This window comes from Silene latifolia, chromosome 9 (assembly GCF_048544455.1).
Source record: "Silene latifolia isolate original U9 population chromosome 9, ASM4854445v1, whole genome shotgun sequence".
NCBI classification, from domain to species: domain Eukaryota; kingdom Viridiplantae; phylum Streptophyta; class Magnoliopsida; order Caryophyllales; family Caryophyllaceae; genus Silene; species Silene latifolia.
In genome coordinates this window covers 212,501,761-212,518,515 of record NC_133534.1, presented here as the reverse complement: position 1 = coordinate 212,518,515, position 16,755 = coordinate 212,501,761, and the positions used below count along the sequence as shown (strand labels likewise).

Genomic DNA, 16,755 nt, shown 5'->3' with positions numbered 1-16,755 from the left:
TTATTTCATATTTTGTTTTTCATTTGGATTGTACGACAACATTGAACGCCACAAAGTGAACTGAATTACATTATCTTTGTTTTGGTCCGTAATCGCCTACATGAGCTGATAACTCTGGCTATTATTTTGTGAAGTTGATTGATGGTGGGTTCAACGAGCCATAAGTCAAACAGTTGGCTGATCGATCACAGATGCGAGTTATAACGATACCTCGTAGGACAAAAATTGTGACAACGTAATGGAGTCCTAAATGTTTAAAAACATTCGGTGCCAGGTCGTGGATTGGACGTCCATTGTGTTCCTAGAGTCGATTCTTTTGACTATCGACTGTCTCTTGAGATTAAGGCGCTTTTGGGTGACTTTGGTTTCTTTCTCATGGTCTGCCGTAACAGGGGCTAAGCGATTGTCACTTTGGGTCATTTCATACCGTGCTTATATCTGCAGGATTCGAGTTGAAGAAAATATCCAACCTTTATCGGGTTTAGTTATTTCTCAGGGCCACTCGAGGAGTTGTACTTGAAATGCATGGCCATGCTCGAATGATGATTCGTTTATCAGTTAAGTTACTCTCTAGTCGGGAAAACCACTCTTGATATTGATCACTTGTAAAATACGACCTTTGTGAATACGGATTTTGCAAATTGTTTTACATTGAGTGGGAGAAATTTTAGGATATGAGAATCGGTTATCGCACATACACTTGTGAGGACAAGTGGGAGATTGTTGGAGCTTGTGTCCTCCACAGTTAGTGTGATAATGCATATAAATCTCTTATAGGTTCACAAGGGTATACTTCGTATTTTATCGGTTGATTAATGTTTACTTAATAACGGTTGGCTTGCTAGAAGTTTGACGTTATTATCATACTGATGGCGGTGATCAACTGGTCACTAAAAGTCACACCTAAAGGATGTGTGTGAGAGATGTGATTGTATGAAAATATAATGACATTGATGCCTTATATGACTAAAAGGTTAGTCCATGTATTTGACTAAACAGTTAGTCAATGTGATGATGAGACGATTATTTAATACAATTAAATAATACCAGCTGAGACGAATTAATTGTTAATTCGTAAATTGAATATAAACTTTTATATTTAATTAATGTATATAATGTTAGCTTAAACGAATTAAGATGTTAATTCGTAATTAAACGTAACCAGCTATATTTAATTAGCGAATTATAAATATGTAATATTTATAGTTAATGTATATATTATGCGGAATTGTCATAATAAAATGTTGACAGACCGGTATGAATAAATCGACTACAATCTGTTGTGTGCAGACTTATTAATACATGTCGACATAAATATGACAATTGAAATAAAATACACATTTTATACATTTAGAGAATAACCAAAATTAAGAAGATTTTTCTCCTTATTCTTGTGGTTGTTGAAACCGAAATGAGAGTAAAAAGAGGAAGAAAAAATTTTCCCTTATTCACTCCCCTTGGCACGGTTTTTAAGAGAGGAAGGAGATCATTTTTCTCCGACTTCTTTTTGACCTAATTTTCTCTCATCACAAAACATAAACCCTAAAAATTAATTATCAAAATTGTGGATCTCATTCTAGCAAATTGAGGGGCATTTCTCATAGCAGCTTGGGTGCAATAATTAGGAGAATCAATTCGATATTTGTTCTTAGGCCATATTTCCTAGGACTAAAGGTTAATTCTTAATCTCCATTCTTTTGTTTATGTAAATTCGTTTATGACTAGTTTTTCATAATTATAATTTCGTTATAATCCGATAATTTATAGAGGAAGTATACCGATATTGTCCATTTGGCTTCTCATGAGAGCCTTTTCTTCTTTTTCTAAGGCATCTGGTTTGGCCATGAACAATTCCAAGTCTGAAATATTCTTCAATGGAGTTTCTGAGGACGTTAGAGAGGGTATTAAACAGTGTGACAGTTTCGGGAAGGCACCATGCCCTTCGTGCACAGGGAGTGCCTATTAAAGCGGTAGGCTCACCAAGAAGGAATGCTCGCCTTAATCGAAAAGATGGTGGCAAGGATCGAGGCCTAGGAGCCAAGAAACTTTCCTATGCTGGCAGGTGGCTCTCATCAATGCTGTTCTCAACACTCTACAGAACTATTGGGCTCAAATGTTCATTATTCCTAAATGCATCATTAACCATATTATGGCCATTTGCAGGAATTTCCTGTGGGATGGCTTCCCTGACTACCACAGAGTTCCCCTTGTAGCTTGGGACAAAGTTATATTGCCTAAGAAGGAGGGAGGATTGGGGATAAAGAAAGCTGATGTCTGGAATATTGCCACTGTGGGAAAACTGGTTAATTGGATCTATTGCAAAGCTGATAGGCTATGGATTAAGTGGATCAGTGATGTGTATATTAAAAATCAAGACTGGGATAACTACTCTCCCCATGTTGATGCAACCTGGGTTTGGAAAAATGTCTGTAAAGTAAAAGAGAAGCTCAAGGATGGTTTTCATGATAACAAATGGATCATGAGTACTAAAGGTTACTCTATTAAAGAAGGGTATGCTTGGCTTGCTCCTACTCACCCCTCTCTGAACTGGACTACTATTGTGTGGAATAGCTGGAATATCCCTAAACACTCTTTGACTACCTGGCTGAGAATGAATGAAGGAATGAATGTGAAGAGTAAATTGTTCGAGTTTGAAGTCGGTTCTTGCACTGATGATCGGTGTATCTTGTGCCGAGACAACCCGAAACAAAGGGAGCATCTGTTTAAGAATTGTGTGTATCTTTGTCAAAGTTCGAATCGTCATTGCATTGGTTTGGAGGCACATTCCCAACAATAGACAGATTGAGTGCAGAAAACAGGAATACTTTGCAATGGAAGTTTAAGGTGGCCATGTTCAATGCTTACCACTACTTCATCTGGTTCCAAAGAAACAATGCCAGGATCAATGAATGGCTATCTAGACCTGAAGTTGTTGCTGCTCGTATAGAGGATGACATTAAGAGGAGGGTTAAAATGAAATGTAGGGATGTTGTAGATCAGTCTGATCTCCTTTGGGTGCAAAATATGATGTTGGTTTGATATGCTTGTAGTAGGATTTGATCCTAGAACCTCATGTAATTATTTTTTGATTTGATATATAACATACTCTCATTACACCAAAAAAAAAAGTATACCGATATTTCTCACACCATGTCCAACTCTTTCGAGATAGTTTGAAAGTCGGTGGCTTCAACTTATCTCACTCATTCGAAAGGATGAGATAGGTTCGTCCTATCCCAGAGGATTAATCTAGTTTTCTTGCCTTGTCAAAAAAAAGGCAGGGGTACTAGTGAGAAAAGTCGATAACTCAAGGGTATCAATGAGAATAACCCAACGAAAAATTAACAATTAATTAAGAAGATGGTAGTCAAATGACGGGATTTGACGGTTTAAAGTGTTTAGTCACGTTTGGGAACAACTAATGAAACTTAAGGGGCAGTTAGTATTCTGTCAAATGTAAGGGTACAGTTTAGAAAAGTGAAAATTTAGGGGTACAAAAGAGAAAAACTCTTTCCTTTATTTATGAATAGTGTCAAAAAAAATGATATGGTGTGTTTGCTTTTAAATGGTGGGAGTATTAGGTGAATGGTGGAGTATTAGGTACTCCTAGGCAAACACAAAATGTTATGTACCTTGGTGCTAACAATCCTTGATATTAGGTACTTTCTGACCAAAAAAAACTTTTATGAAAGGGAAAAAAAGGGGGCAGAGTTGAAAAAGATGTGAAAATTTGAGTAAAAGTGGTAAAAATGGAAATCACGTATGTAATTTATTAAATCATTTCATTCAATTCTATACGTTTGCTTTTTGAGATTCATGAATAGGGAGAATCTTCGATACAATTTCTAATATGAGTATATAACATAAAATATAGTCATATGATATCTTGTTTAAATTGTCTTACCGAGTACATTGTAAATTTCAAATTTTTATAAGTTTTATTAATATATAACTAAAGATTCAATAAAACAAAACGAACATTAATATACGTGCGTAAAGCAAATGTGTAGAATTGAATGAATTTGTGTATATTTAGACGGGTTTTTTTTGTCTAACACAACCTTTAAAAAAACTTTTTTTTTTTCAAACACCACCTTTAAAAAAAAGTTTGTAAAACACAACCTTTAATAATATTTTTTTTGTCAAACACGACATTTTGGCCGGAGTTTGATCACTTGCAATGGGGTGACTTTCAGTCCATGTTTGGGATAGCAAACGAGGTCAGTTTGAAGTGTTTTTAGACTCGTTGGAAAGGTGGGAAGTACAATCTTTCCAGGGGTTATCAACACGGTGGTGATAGGTGGCCTTATGTGGGGTATATTAGTGTGTAAAGTAAGGCTTGTCAGAGAGGGTTGCTCTAAATCTGGATTTAGATCGGGTGGTCGGGGGTTTCTTGTGAGTTGTTAATGGGGTTATGATGCTTTGTTTTGTATGAAATTTGGTATGTAGGTAGAGGGGAGTGCAAAGTAGAGGGGAGTGCAAGGTAGGTTGTGGTTGTATTGTTTTTTGTGGTGGTTGATTGCAAGTAGTGGTTCAAGAGGAGTAAATTGAAGGTAAAAACAAATCAATTCACTCCTCTTGAACCACTACTTGCAACCAACAACCACAACAAACAACACAACCGCGACCCACCTTACACTCCTCTCTACCTACATACCAAATTTCATACAAAACAAAGCATCATAACCCCATTAACAGACTCACAAGAAACCCCCCGACCACCCGCTGTAAATCCAAATTTAGAGCAACTCTCTCTGACAAGCCTTACTTTACACACTAATATACCCCACATAAGGCCACCTATCACCACCGTGTTGATAGCCCCTGGAATGATTGTACTTCCCACCTTTTCAACGAGACTAAAAACACTTCAAACCAATCTCGTTTGCTATCCTAACATCGACTGAAAGTCACCCCATTGCAAGTGATAAAACTGAGGCCAAAATATCGGGTTGGACAAAAAAATTATTATTAAAGGTTGTGTTTTACAAACTTTTTTTTAAAGGCGGTGTTTGGAAAAAAAAAAAGTTTTTTAAAAGTTGTATTTGACAAAAAAATACCCTATTTAGACAAATGGTCATAATTTACACTCCTATGTGCACCATGCATGTGAAACACGGTATACACATGACTAGAAAGAGAATTAGACTGCTTGGACAGCATTGTTAAGTGCGTCATAACATAATATACATGTCAATTGACATCCTTTTGGTTATAGATATGTTTGAAAGTGCAGGAGCTCACTTATCCTGCAACAAATTTAATTCCAATTCCAAATAAGATAAAGACAGACAAGTACCGTTACACACATACTATGTAGGTTGATATAAACAAATAACTCGCACGTTTTAGGCTTGGAAACATATATGGCAGGCAGCATTTGTTGCGATGTCTTTAAGTATAACTCCCTCATCAAACACTTAAAGTATCGAACAACATGAGTTGGTCTTCTTCGCCTGCTTGTAAAAGAACTGAATACAAAAACACCAATCATGTTGTCAGTCAATACACGGTAATTGCAGAAACACAGAGAAATGGAAACTTCCTCAAACCATGACCCCCCCAAATATGGAGTAATGCATACATCCTTAGAGCTACTACAGCAAAAGCATATAGATTTCATGTTCCAATAAAAACCACATCACATTTAGAGGTGACAACTAGATCGACATTTTGCCTCATTGTCTGAATCGGCTGAGAAGCAACCCAGAACGGTTCAAGACATGAAGAAAAAAGCCGAGCTGAGAGCTGTTCCATTTCCGAAGTAGCCCTATGTATCTCAGACGCATCTATGTTATGAAAGATTCACATGGTATTGGCTTAAAATGAAGTGTCCAAGTGTCAACACATGTCCCAGTGTCAACTTTCAAGTGTTGAGTGTCGGGCACATGTATGCTAGGCAATAAGAAAAATCGAATAACATTGACAAGCCAAATTCAGTAACGTGCGTTTCGTGGTTCTGTTCTTCAGAAAACCACCGCTTGCACCAGCCTGCAGTTATCTCTCTATCAAATACTAGAGTATGTTTATCACAGTTCAGAAAATTAAAGACCGATAGAGAAACAAGGGGAATTAATCTCAAAAGTTACCCCCTTACACTACAATAACCACGGAGGCATATAGGTAATATTTTATTGTTCTATAAAAGAACTAAACTAGATGGTGAAAGTTCACGCAAATGTTTCCATTACATTTTCGTTCTTCCTTTTTGTTTTTCATCTTCCCTTTTTTTATTCGCATTTTGAGGCGTGCGTTCACCCATGGACGGTTCGAAAAGATGATTCATGTCAGCCGACCCCAAATCATTTTGGGATTAAGGCTCTGATATTGTTGTTGTTGTTGTATGCAGAAACAATGTGCCTTGTGTGCATGAGGCACATGTCGTCACCTCCTGCCTGCGTCTTGTTGCCAGGGCCCTTGTGCCTTCGTTACGACTTGCACCTTCTAAAAATTATTCTAGTTTTAAACAGTGTTATGTGCACTAGATCTCATGGAGGAGCGAGGAAAAGGTAAATTGTTTTTGCAAACAAACTTAAATTTTCCAAAATTAAATTTTGTGCAACATACCCTTTTTTCAGATTCTAAAGATTTCTATGTAAAATGGTTACATTCAGGGATTTTGTGCATTCGTAACAACGGGGATGGTACCAGTAAAAGAGCTAGGAAAAAAATTTGAAACTGCTCAGGAGTGTGCTTCTAATGTGCCTTGTTAGCTATGCCTCAGGCATCAGGCATTCACGTCTTCTAGAGACATAGACAACAAGGACTTTCTAGCTTTTTTTCCCCTGAATTCTGGAGGCATTGACTTTCTTGTCCACATCATTTACAGGCATAGACTATCTAGTCCACAGCATTTGCACATTTCTTTTTTTTTTTTTTTTTGTTACGGGAGTACGCCTTTCTTAATCACAAACAAAAACCATAGCACATTTCATGTTGCTTACTAAAAATTTCTCTGCTTAGAATACACCTGAACATGTTTAGGAAGCCATCAGCAAATTCGCCTTAAACGGGAAAAACCAGTGCATTGAGAAATTTATCACAAACCATTGTTCATATGTTAGACCAGCACAAGGCAAAGATGATAAATTTTGCACAAAGCTGTACCAGCCAGCAGTTTCTCATGAATAGATGTTTGCATCCCTACTTTTCTTTGTCAATTATGCAAGAGGGCCTTATTCTAAATTGATTTGGGCTCGGCTAACATGAAGCACCAGTTGTAACCATCAATGATTTAACCATAGCAATTACCTGTGACTGAGCACTAAGATCTGCACTTTTTTCTACCAAGCTATCCAACTTTTCACCTCGTTCAAGCACGCTATCAATTGTCCTGTGCTGTAACAGGCATAAAAATACATCAAAGATGAATAAAAAAAGGAGAAAACACCCCATAATTCATGAATAAAGATGAGATACTAGAAAAGATAAAAGCATCAACAGCCAGTAAATCAGAAGGCAAAATGTATGACTTAAGAATATGCTACATTACATTTTCCTTATACCACTTCCCCAAGGTCAAGTACAACGGTCATACAGAGTGCAAATATGCAACGATTCTTCAAATTTCCAATCATCCAAGAATAATGACGCCAAACACTTTTGACTTTCAATTAAATCATTGTTTGAACCTTTTCAGAAGAATGCTTTATACACGAAAGACAAAAGCAAGAAAATTTAGGTGCCTGCAGTACTACGAAAACAACTACTCCATAAAACATGCAAAAACTGTTTTCAACTGAATAATTGCAATTTATAGAGAGACAGAGGTTAGTAGCTGGTATTAGGAGGGGAAAAGCCATTTTCGGAACTTGTTACGAAAATAAAGCCATAAGTCAAGGGACTGTCGAGGTGTCTCAAAAACATTTGAGCAACTAAATACAAAGTATGAAAGCTGCTACAGTTGATCTAACCCAGTAACGCTATAGATACATAACTTTTAAAGGTTGATGTTTGAAAATTAAAACCTTAACCCACAGCTTAGCAGGAGTCATTAGAAAACACGGAAGTCGCTAAAATAGTAGTCAGTAAACCCAAAATGTGTATAAAATAAAATGATGTATAATATAAATAGAATATGAGCACAAACAAACAGCAATACCCGAAACACAGATCATACATATCAAATATAATATCGTAAAAGCTCTAGTCGGTAGGCATTTGTAAACTGTAAATTTCTTACTAGTATAATCTTGGTTTCGTCCAATTCCCTTTGTATTTTGAGCAGCTTATCAGCTTCAGCTGGATCCTGTCAGTATAGTTCAATGAAACACAATCAACAGCTTCCCACCCAAAGATGTATTAATGCCATACTAATAGTCTGAGAAGAGTATAATCAGGATGGTTTATCAAGGGAAGAAAATCAGACTGATTAGGCAATTAGCCAACTCCCAATCAATACACCTTGGAGGTGTTTGTTTCAAACACAAAAGGTATGAGGTATGGGTTTGGAATGAGCCAAACCTATACCAAGTGTTTGATTGGCAAATTTGGGGGTTTCATACCCATACCTCAAACCCATGAGGTATGGGTTTCTCATACCCAAGGAGGGGGGTGGGTATGAGATTGATACCCATGGGTATCTAATTATAATAAACAAAAATGTAAAAAAAAATATTATGACATATTGTAAATGAAACATTTTATATAATTATTTGATTAAATCTTTATTTTCATGATTTTATGTTAAAATTATTATTTAAAGTATTGGACTTTACATATTTCAACTTTAATTTAGTTTCAAACCCATACCGCATACAATTGAAACAAACACAAGGTATGAGGAATGGAGTTCCAAACCCATACTACCCAGGTATGATTCCTGATTCCAAACCCATACCCATGAATTGTTTAACATAAGGACAAACCTGATACTTGACCAAGGCTTCATTCAGATAAGGCCATGGCTCTGCGACGTCTGTCGACACGGTCTTCCACGAATCACCAAAGTTCTTCTGGTATTCATCCAACACCTGGAAAAGCATCACATGTACACATTTAATGGGACTAAAGCATATTACAGTATGCAATTTAAGTAAAAAGAAAAACAATAAGATTTATAATTGGAATAAAAAATCCAATACTGCGATGAGTTGCTTTTAAGGAAGCGGTACAATTCCGGAATTAGTAAACATCAACAGATAAAAATTTGATATTCTTTGTGGATTCAATTCTGATAGCAGTTCATATGCATGCATACATTCCATTCCAAAACTCAACCATTCATGTCAAGAGTTGGACAAAACTGCCAAAATTTCAGAGCTCCAGATACTACAAATGGGGATACATTAGCATAATCTTGGTTTCGTCCAATTTCTTGTGTATTCCAAAACTCTAGATACTACAAATGAGGACGCCAAGAATTGAAGACAATTCAATTTAAGGTCAAGGAAGAAAAACTAAAGACTTCCTGTGCTTACATCCAATTATTTAACAAAGGATATTTCTTGTCCTAGTGTACGTATCCTAACCAAGAAAGCTTCTAACCGCGACTACGTATCTTCAAGTTGAGACTTTTTCAAGTCCGCAAAGGTCAATCAAATCAGCATTCAAGTTTGCGTGTAACATGACTAAACCAGAGCAACACTCAGAAACACAACTACCAAGATCCCAAAACTCCATAGTAATTTACAAGGACACCAAATATCTGATGAGCATACTACTAGAGAAGCCGCTTGCTGAGAACATATGATTTTAGGAGAGACAGACACACATGTAAGAGGAAGATAACAGCAATGTTACAGACAACACATAGCATCCCATTTGTGAGACAAATGGGAAGCTTTTCTCTGGAGGTCTTCCAAGAAAACGATAAGAGTGTCGCAAAATAATAACTCTTCCTATTCTAAAATCCTAGCCGCTTATATTTCCACATTCACCGTTCAAACAATGAATAATGGTTCACATCATGGTATCAAATTTGGCCTGTGAGACAAAATTTGTGGTGCCTCATCTACCTTTTAGATGTCCAGGATCATATACTGAAACACTTATGTTGTTGAATATTCATCACAGGTACCAATGCCTATTTGACAATGTCCTCTAGAGCTGGCATACAATTTTTAAGACAGATAAAATGTCAAAGACACAAGTTTGTCACATACAATGAGCCTCCATTTCATGAAACGTCCCACTGAGATATTAATAGCCCAACAAAATTAGACAATGAATCAAAATTCATTTCCTTGGCTCATCATCCTAAACTCATGTGTCAAATTGGAAATGTATTCTCACTGCATTAGAGGTATTTCTCTGCCAAAAAAAATTAAGATAATATTTCATATTTTCATTCAATCGGAGTGACCCTTCAGGGACTTTTTAACTTCTAACCTCCATAAACCTGTACTTTTTTCTGTATTTCTCAAGTGGGATGACCTATGGTATGAGATTATGAGACCCGCCCAAAGAAGTGTAGCACAAAATGATAATGATAACATTTATGAATGGCACATAATATTTTATAATGACTGGTGCCAGTCTATTATTAATGCAGATGGTGCTATTGAGTGGTGGTGCTGGAGCTGGAGCAGTTTTAGCTCTAAGATTGGGAAGAATACTTATGCTGCTGTCATTATGGCTCTATATTATCATGTTTGGTGGGTGTGTAATACTTGCAGAATCAGCATGCCCATTGTTCGGCCAGAGGTGGTGGTAAAAAAAGATCAAAGAGGAAGTCAAAGTCAGAGTATCAGTCATGTATAAGAATGATATGCAAAGATTAGTACCCTGGCTAGAATGATACTTCTAGGTGTTGGTGGAGGGATTGGACTCTTCTCCCTTTGATGTATTTTTTATATTGAATGAGAGTGTAATTGGCTTGGTTTGCATTAATGAGAACTACAGTTTACCCAAAAAAAAAATATAATGACCATCAATATTATGATGGTATTTGCAATATACTCCTCCATTTCTTTGTTTTTTTCCATTTTTTTGTCCACAGTTCTAAAGAAACCCATTGAAAAATACTCTATATAATCACACCACCCCCACAAATTAAATGTATCGAACAACCATCAGTCGTCCACGGCAAGTCGGCAACCAATTTTGCCACCACCAAGATCGGACCATCACCATTGTACCGACACAACGGCCACCATAAACGCACCAACGTTATACCACCATCATCACAAACTAGTAAACTACATCACCACCACCACCACTAAACATATAAAACTAAATCGTCCATACCTCAACCTCCCCCATGAACAGCCGCCAAACACAGATCTACTCATCTCTTGCTTTCCCATACACGAACCACCCCAAGCAAGAAGAAAGAAACTAACTATCCGACCTCCAACACCAATGGCACCGAAGCACAACACTTCATGGTCGCCTCCACGAAAACCACTTGTTGAAGCATGGTGAATACTGAGTTTCATCTTTGTTGTTTCCCTTACACTAGATATAGATCTACAAAACTAGTGCTCTCGAGGTTTGGTGTCGGCAAATTTAAAGGCAGGGTAAGTCTTTGGGTGGGTGGGAGAGTGGATCTCAAAGGAGGGAATAATGGGGGTCAATAGTGGTCGTTAGGTGATGTTGTGAGCGATGGTGCAGCAGAGGTGATGCTGCGGCAGAGCGTGGTGCGGTGGGTGGAGAGGAGCTTTATGGTGCTCGGACTCGGGTACGACGTACGGATGTGTACAAATCCTAGCGTCCGACACTTGTTGAAGTCATAAAATTAAGTATAAAAGGACACGATCAACTAACAGAAACAACAACTTTTGGACGCGGTCATTGTATTCAATTTTCATATTTGGACACGGTCAACTTTAATTTAAAACTTCTTAGTGGTTTATCTCCATTTCAAGGAATATCCAAAATTATGTATCATTTACCTTTCCACCCTCACAATGCTATCATTCTAATCTCATCTCCCTCTCATCCTAATCCCCGCCCACATATGCCCCATCCCACCTCGTACTTCCCCTCCCCTACATAAAAAACACCACCATATACCATAGCTCCACCCTTTGACTATCAAAAACCGTTGCAACCTTCAAAAACTTCACTCCACATGTCTTCATATGTTTTCACCTCATCGAAAACCGCTCTCTCCTATTGACAACCACCCTCACTCTTAAATCTCTCACACCCTAAGACTCTAAATCTAGGGATGTTAGGGGTGGATAGGGGGATTGGAGGGTGGGGAATGTGTTTTCAAGGGCATGTGGCATGAATATGGTTTCGATAATATGGGATGTGCACTTGTTATAAGGGAGTAGTTAGGGTTAATTAGGATTGAGGTAGAGGATCATTATAACTTGGTATTTATGCCCACTAAATAACCAGGACATGTAAGGAAGATAATCTAGAAATTAAGTGAGCATAAAGCATGAAAAACCTTGTCTTTAACCATAGCTAGAAGCAATAAACAATTAGAGTGCCTTGATAACCAAAATTGCAAGTTGCAACTCACAGTCAACAAACAGTTGTACACCTATGTTACTTAGACTCATTTAGAAGTATCCGACATGGGTGCGTGTGGAAGTGTTGGGCACGCCTATTTTTATGAAATATATGCATATTTTGGGTTAACATGAAGTGTTCAAGTGTGATACACTTGACCGTACACGAGGAAATACGAAGAGTGGGAGTAACATAGTAAACAAGTCCATATATAGATAAGATTAAAGATTATGTACCTGGTTTAGCAGTGAAAAAGAACTTCGAACAGGATAGTGGTCATCCATAAATCCCAAAGCACAAAGGCCTCCTCTATTGTACGCATGAACTTTGTATTCTGTAGAAATTATAAAAGCAGCATGCTGAGAAACAAGATGGCAAAGTCACTGACATTATTATATCAGAAGTCGTTACCATTAGAGAGATTCAGGGTGGTATGCCTAAAAACAACAAATCCAGTCCCAAATAGAAAAACACAAGGATAATTTAATTATTACTCCCTCCGTCCCTCTGTCCCGGTCATTTGTTATCCTTTTCCATTTTTGGGTGTCCCAGTCATTTGTTATCCTTTCTATTTTAAGAATTGTTATCCTTTCTATTTTAAGAATGAATTTGAGGAGCAATTTGATCATTTACACTCAATTTATTCCACTTGTCATTTAGTAATTGGACCCCTCCCCTTTCCTTGGTCTTTGTGCCAAAATCAAAGGACAACAATTGACCGGAACGGAGGGAGTATATAATAACAAGAAGAAGAAAATCAGAAAAAGATTAAAGGTTGAAAATGGAAAAGAACCTTCATGCTGGACAGATTGGCGTTGGCCAGGAGGAGTACGCTTAGCGACAGTACGAGAGACGAAGGTGATGAATTCACGAACGCTAGATCTCTGGAAGAATCCAAAATGGCTTAAATCAGACGCGTTTGCTAAGATCGCAGGGTTTTCGTCGTTAGGGTTGATCTTCAGAACAACTAGAGCTGTTACCTTCATCCCTACTCGTCTTTTTATGCCCTTTGCGTTGTTCCGATTACCACTTTTTCTCTGGGGAGGAGGTGGCACAGATTTTAGAGAGGTCGGTGCGTACAACACTTGCTGCCTCCTTGTCAGCCCGCCCGAATCATATATCTTTATATATCTATAAATAAATCTATAAACATTATTAAAAAGTTACTCTAAAATGACCTATTAAAATCACGTAGACAATGTCACATGACAAAAATTTATTATGACATGGCAAAAATTTAATTATGACTGCACTAATCTATACCATGTAAATTTACTAAATTAACCATTTTATATATGCATAAAATGTACTAAAATGTCTAACAAAAATGTCATTATTATCAACATTATTCTTAAATAAATTAATACAACAAATACAAGAAATAAATTAATATAAACTTTTTATTTTCCACTTACAACTTTGGTTATGAATCTATCATATTTATGTAACATATACTTCTTTTATTTAATGGTAGTATGTTATTAATCACCATTATTAGTAATTATGTTATGATAATTTTTAATCTTCCCTTCATTCACAAAATTTTTCTTCTTCCTCCAAATAAATTGTTGAAATTAATAGGAGAATTAATTATAAAAATGATCTTATATAAATATCACACCAATCCCAATTTTCATTTTTATTACAAAAGTCGGTAGGTAAAAAAATACATAGAGAACTAAATGTATTGTTTTGATTTTTATCCTTATTATGTTTTGAATTAATAGTTAGAAACTAATTTAGTTATTATTTTGTGTTTGTTTTCGAATTGCAGGAGGGTGACATACTCAATTACTGACATATCAATAACAGTACATGAAATTAGAAAATAATGGTAATGTTTACACTTTTCTTTTGTCTTGAATACTCTTTCATTTTTGTCGGGTTTTTCCTTTTTCTATTATGGTGTGTAATATAAAATGAAATTTTTGATATGTGGTGACATGTTATATCTATCTATAATCTATAAATAATATAATAAGGCTAGCTTGAACAATGTGACATGACATCTTCTTAAGCCATCTAAAACATATGTGACATCTCTTAAGTAAATTCCACTTATAATACCCTACCAAATTTAATTAGAGATTTTCATATCTATATTTGCTTCTTAAATGTCAAAACAAATAATTGAGCAATTTAATTAAAAAAACTATCAACAATCGACCATTTACTCCGCTCATCTATGAGTTTGTTAATTCTACGTCTTTTTTTTAGGAAATTAATTCTACCATTTGAAATTACCCGTTTATTCCATTTAACTATAAGTCTTATTCATTTTATCATTTAAATTATTGACATCAATAGATGAACACCATTACATGTCGATATCCACCATTTGCTCTACCAATTACATAGTAGTTGCTTCTTGGTTTTATTCAAATCAAACAATTTATTTTGCATGTGGAAGTTTTGTAGATTTTAAATGATATCTTCCACATTATACGCCAAATGCATTATGTGGCGCAAATTGTTATCGAGTTTAGTGTTTATTGGAATTTGTTACTCCAATCGTAAAATTATCTTTATTTTTACTTCATTATTTACTTTGTCGGATTTCTTTGATGAGAATTCAAATACACCAATATATTATCTTCTAACTGAGGAGATTTAAGAGGTAAGTAGTATGTTCTATTTTGATATGATTATTGTTTAGTTTTTTTAGCAAGTAAGATTAACTTATTGATATATTTTTCTTTTGGGAAAATGTAAGCATTTCATTGATAACCATATAAAAATTCTCATATTACATCACATTCTTAGCAGACACATACACAAAATGTATCTGACTCAACAATTCATAATGCAATCAATCCACTATAAAACTCTACTCTTCTTGCACCTGATCTCTAGTTGTTTCAATCTGCGAATGCTTTCCTGCTTAATACTCATCCCCATTCTCTCTGGTCTTAGAACATAGCCCTCAATCCTGCACATATTTCGAGCATGCCAAATCTGGTACATACTACAAGCTAAAATCAGGGCAATAATATTCTTCCTGCAGGCAGATGAATGTCTCCAATCTACCCACCAGTGAATGCATCCAGTACGAGGCAAGTCAACCTTACACCACTTAGCAACCAGCTGAATGCATTTCTTGCTATAAATACATTCAAAGAACAGATGTTGGTGGTTCTCCTCCTGTAATCCACACAGATAGCAGACATTCTCTTGTATCACAGTCATTTTAACAAGCTTATCCTGTGTAAGTAGTCTCTCACGGGCCACTAACCAACACAGGAAGCTATGCTTAGGGACAATCCACTTATTAAGCATCCAGGGGTACCAAGGGACATTGTCACTCTCTGGTTTAAGCCATAAATAACCACATTGAATACTATACCCAGAGCCTGGGGAGAAGATCAGGTGCTTAAGCATCTCTTTTACTTGACAGACCTTCCTCCAAGCCCAACTACTTCCCATCCCAGGTTGATAGTCCTTCCACTTAGACTGTTTGATATAGACTGCATGAACCCATCTAACCCATAGATGGTCCTCCTTAGTAGCCACCCACCAAGCATACTTACCAATGGTAGCAACATTCCAGTAGTGTAAATCCTTAAACCCCAGTCCTCCCTGTTTCACTGGTTTGCAAATGTGATCCCATGAAACCAGAGAAGGACTTTCCTTCTGATCATTACCATGCCATAAGTAAGCCTTGCAGATGGCTTCAATTTGTCTGATAACAGTCTTTGGCAAGATGAAAATTCGAGCCCAATAACTATGAAGAGAAGAGAGTACTGCTTTGATTAGAATTGTCCTGCCTGCATATGACAATTTTCTAGCACCCAATCCTCTTAGTCTCTCCATTACCATGTCCACCAAACAGTGACAGTCAAGTACAGACAATCTTTTAGGGGATACACATACCCCCAGGTACTTGAAAGGTACTGTCCCCTTCTTCATACCATAAGCACATTCAACCTCCTGAATAAGATGCTCTTCCATCCCATTACAGTAAAAGTTGGACTTACTCCTATTCATCACCAACCCAGTTGCTTTAGAGAAATAATCAAAGGCTTGCAGCATTAATTTAATAGACATTCTGTCCCCTTTGTATAAGAGAATTATATCATCAGCGAAACATAAATGTGATAGCTTAATCCTATTGCATAGAGGATGATAATGGAACTTCTCATGTTTTTGGACTACCATAAGAATCCTGCTGAGATACTCCAAGCATAGGGGAGAGTGGGTCTCCTTGTCTGAGGCCCCTCTTTCCCTTAAAAAAACCAAAATTATCTCCATTCAGAGATATTATGTAAGTGGGGGTAGTCACACATTGAATCAGCAACATTGTGAAATGAGGAGGGAAACCCAGAGCATGTAACATCTCTTCCAAAAAACTCC

At 36.6% G+C, this 16,755-nt stretch overlaps 1 protein-coding gene across 1 annotated transcript; it reads right to left on the bottom strand.

Moving 5' to 3' along the window:
• Window positions 1-5,162: 5,162 nt before the first annotated feature.
• LOC141600407 (VAMP-like protein YKT61) lies at window positions 5,163-13,531 on the bottom strand. The gene is made up of 6 exons (XM_074420639.1): window positions 13,199-13,531; window positions 12,642-12,739; window positions 8,868-8,972; window positions 8,183-8,248; window positions 7,252-7,338; window positions 5,163-5,471 (listed from the first exon to the last, which is right to left on the bottom strand). The coding sequence occupies exons 1-6, from the start codon at window positions 13,389-13,391 to the stop codon at window positions 5,421-5,423; spliced, it is 600 nt and encodes a 199-aa protein (XP_074276740.1). The 5' UTR covers window positions 13,392-13,531; the 3' UTR covers window positions 5,163-5,420.
• Window positions 13,532-16,755: the final 3,224 nt, after the last annotated feature.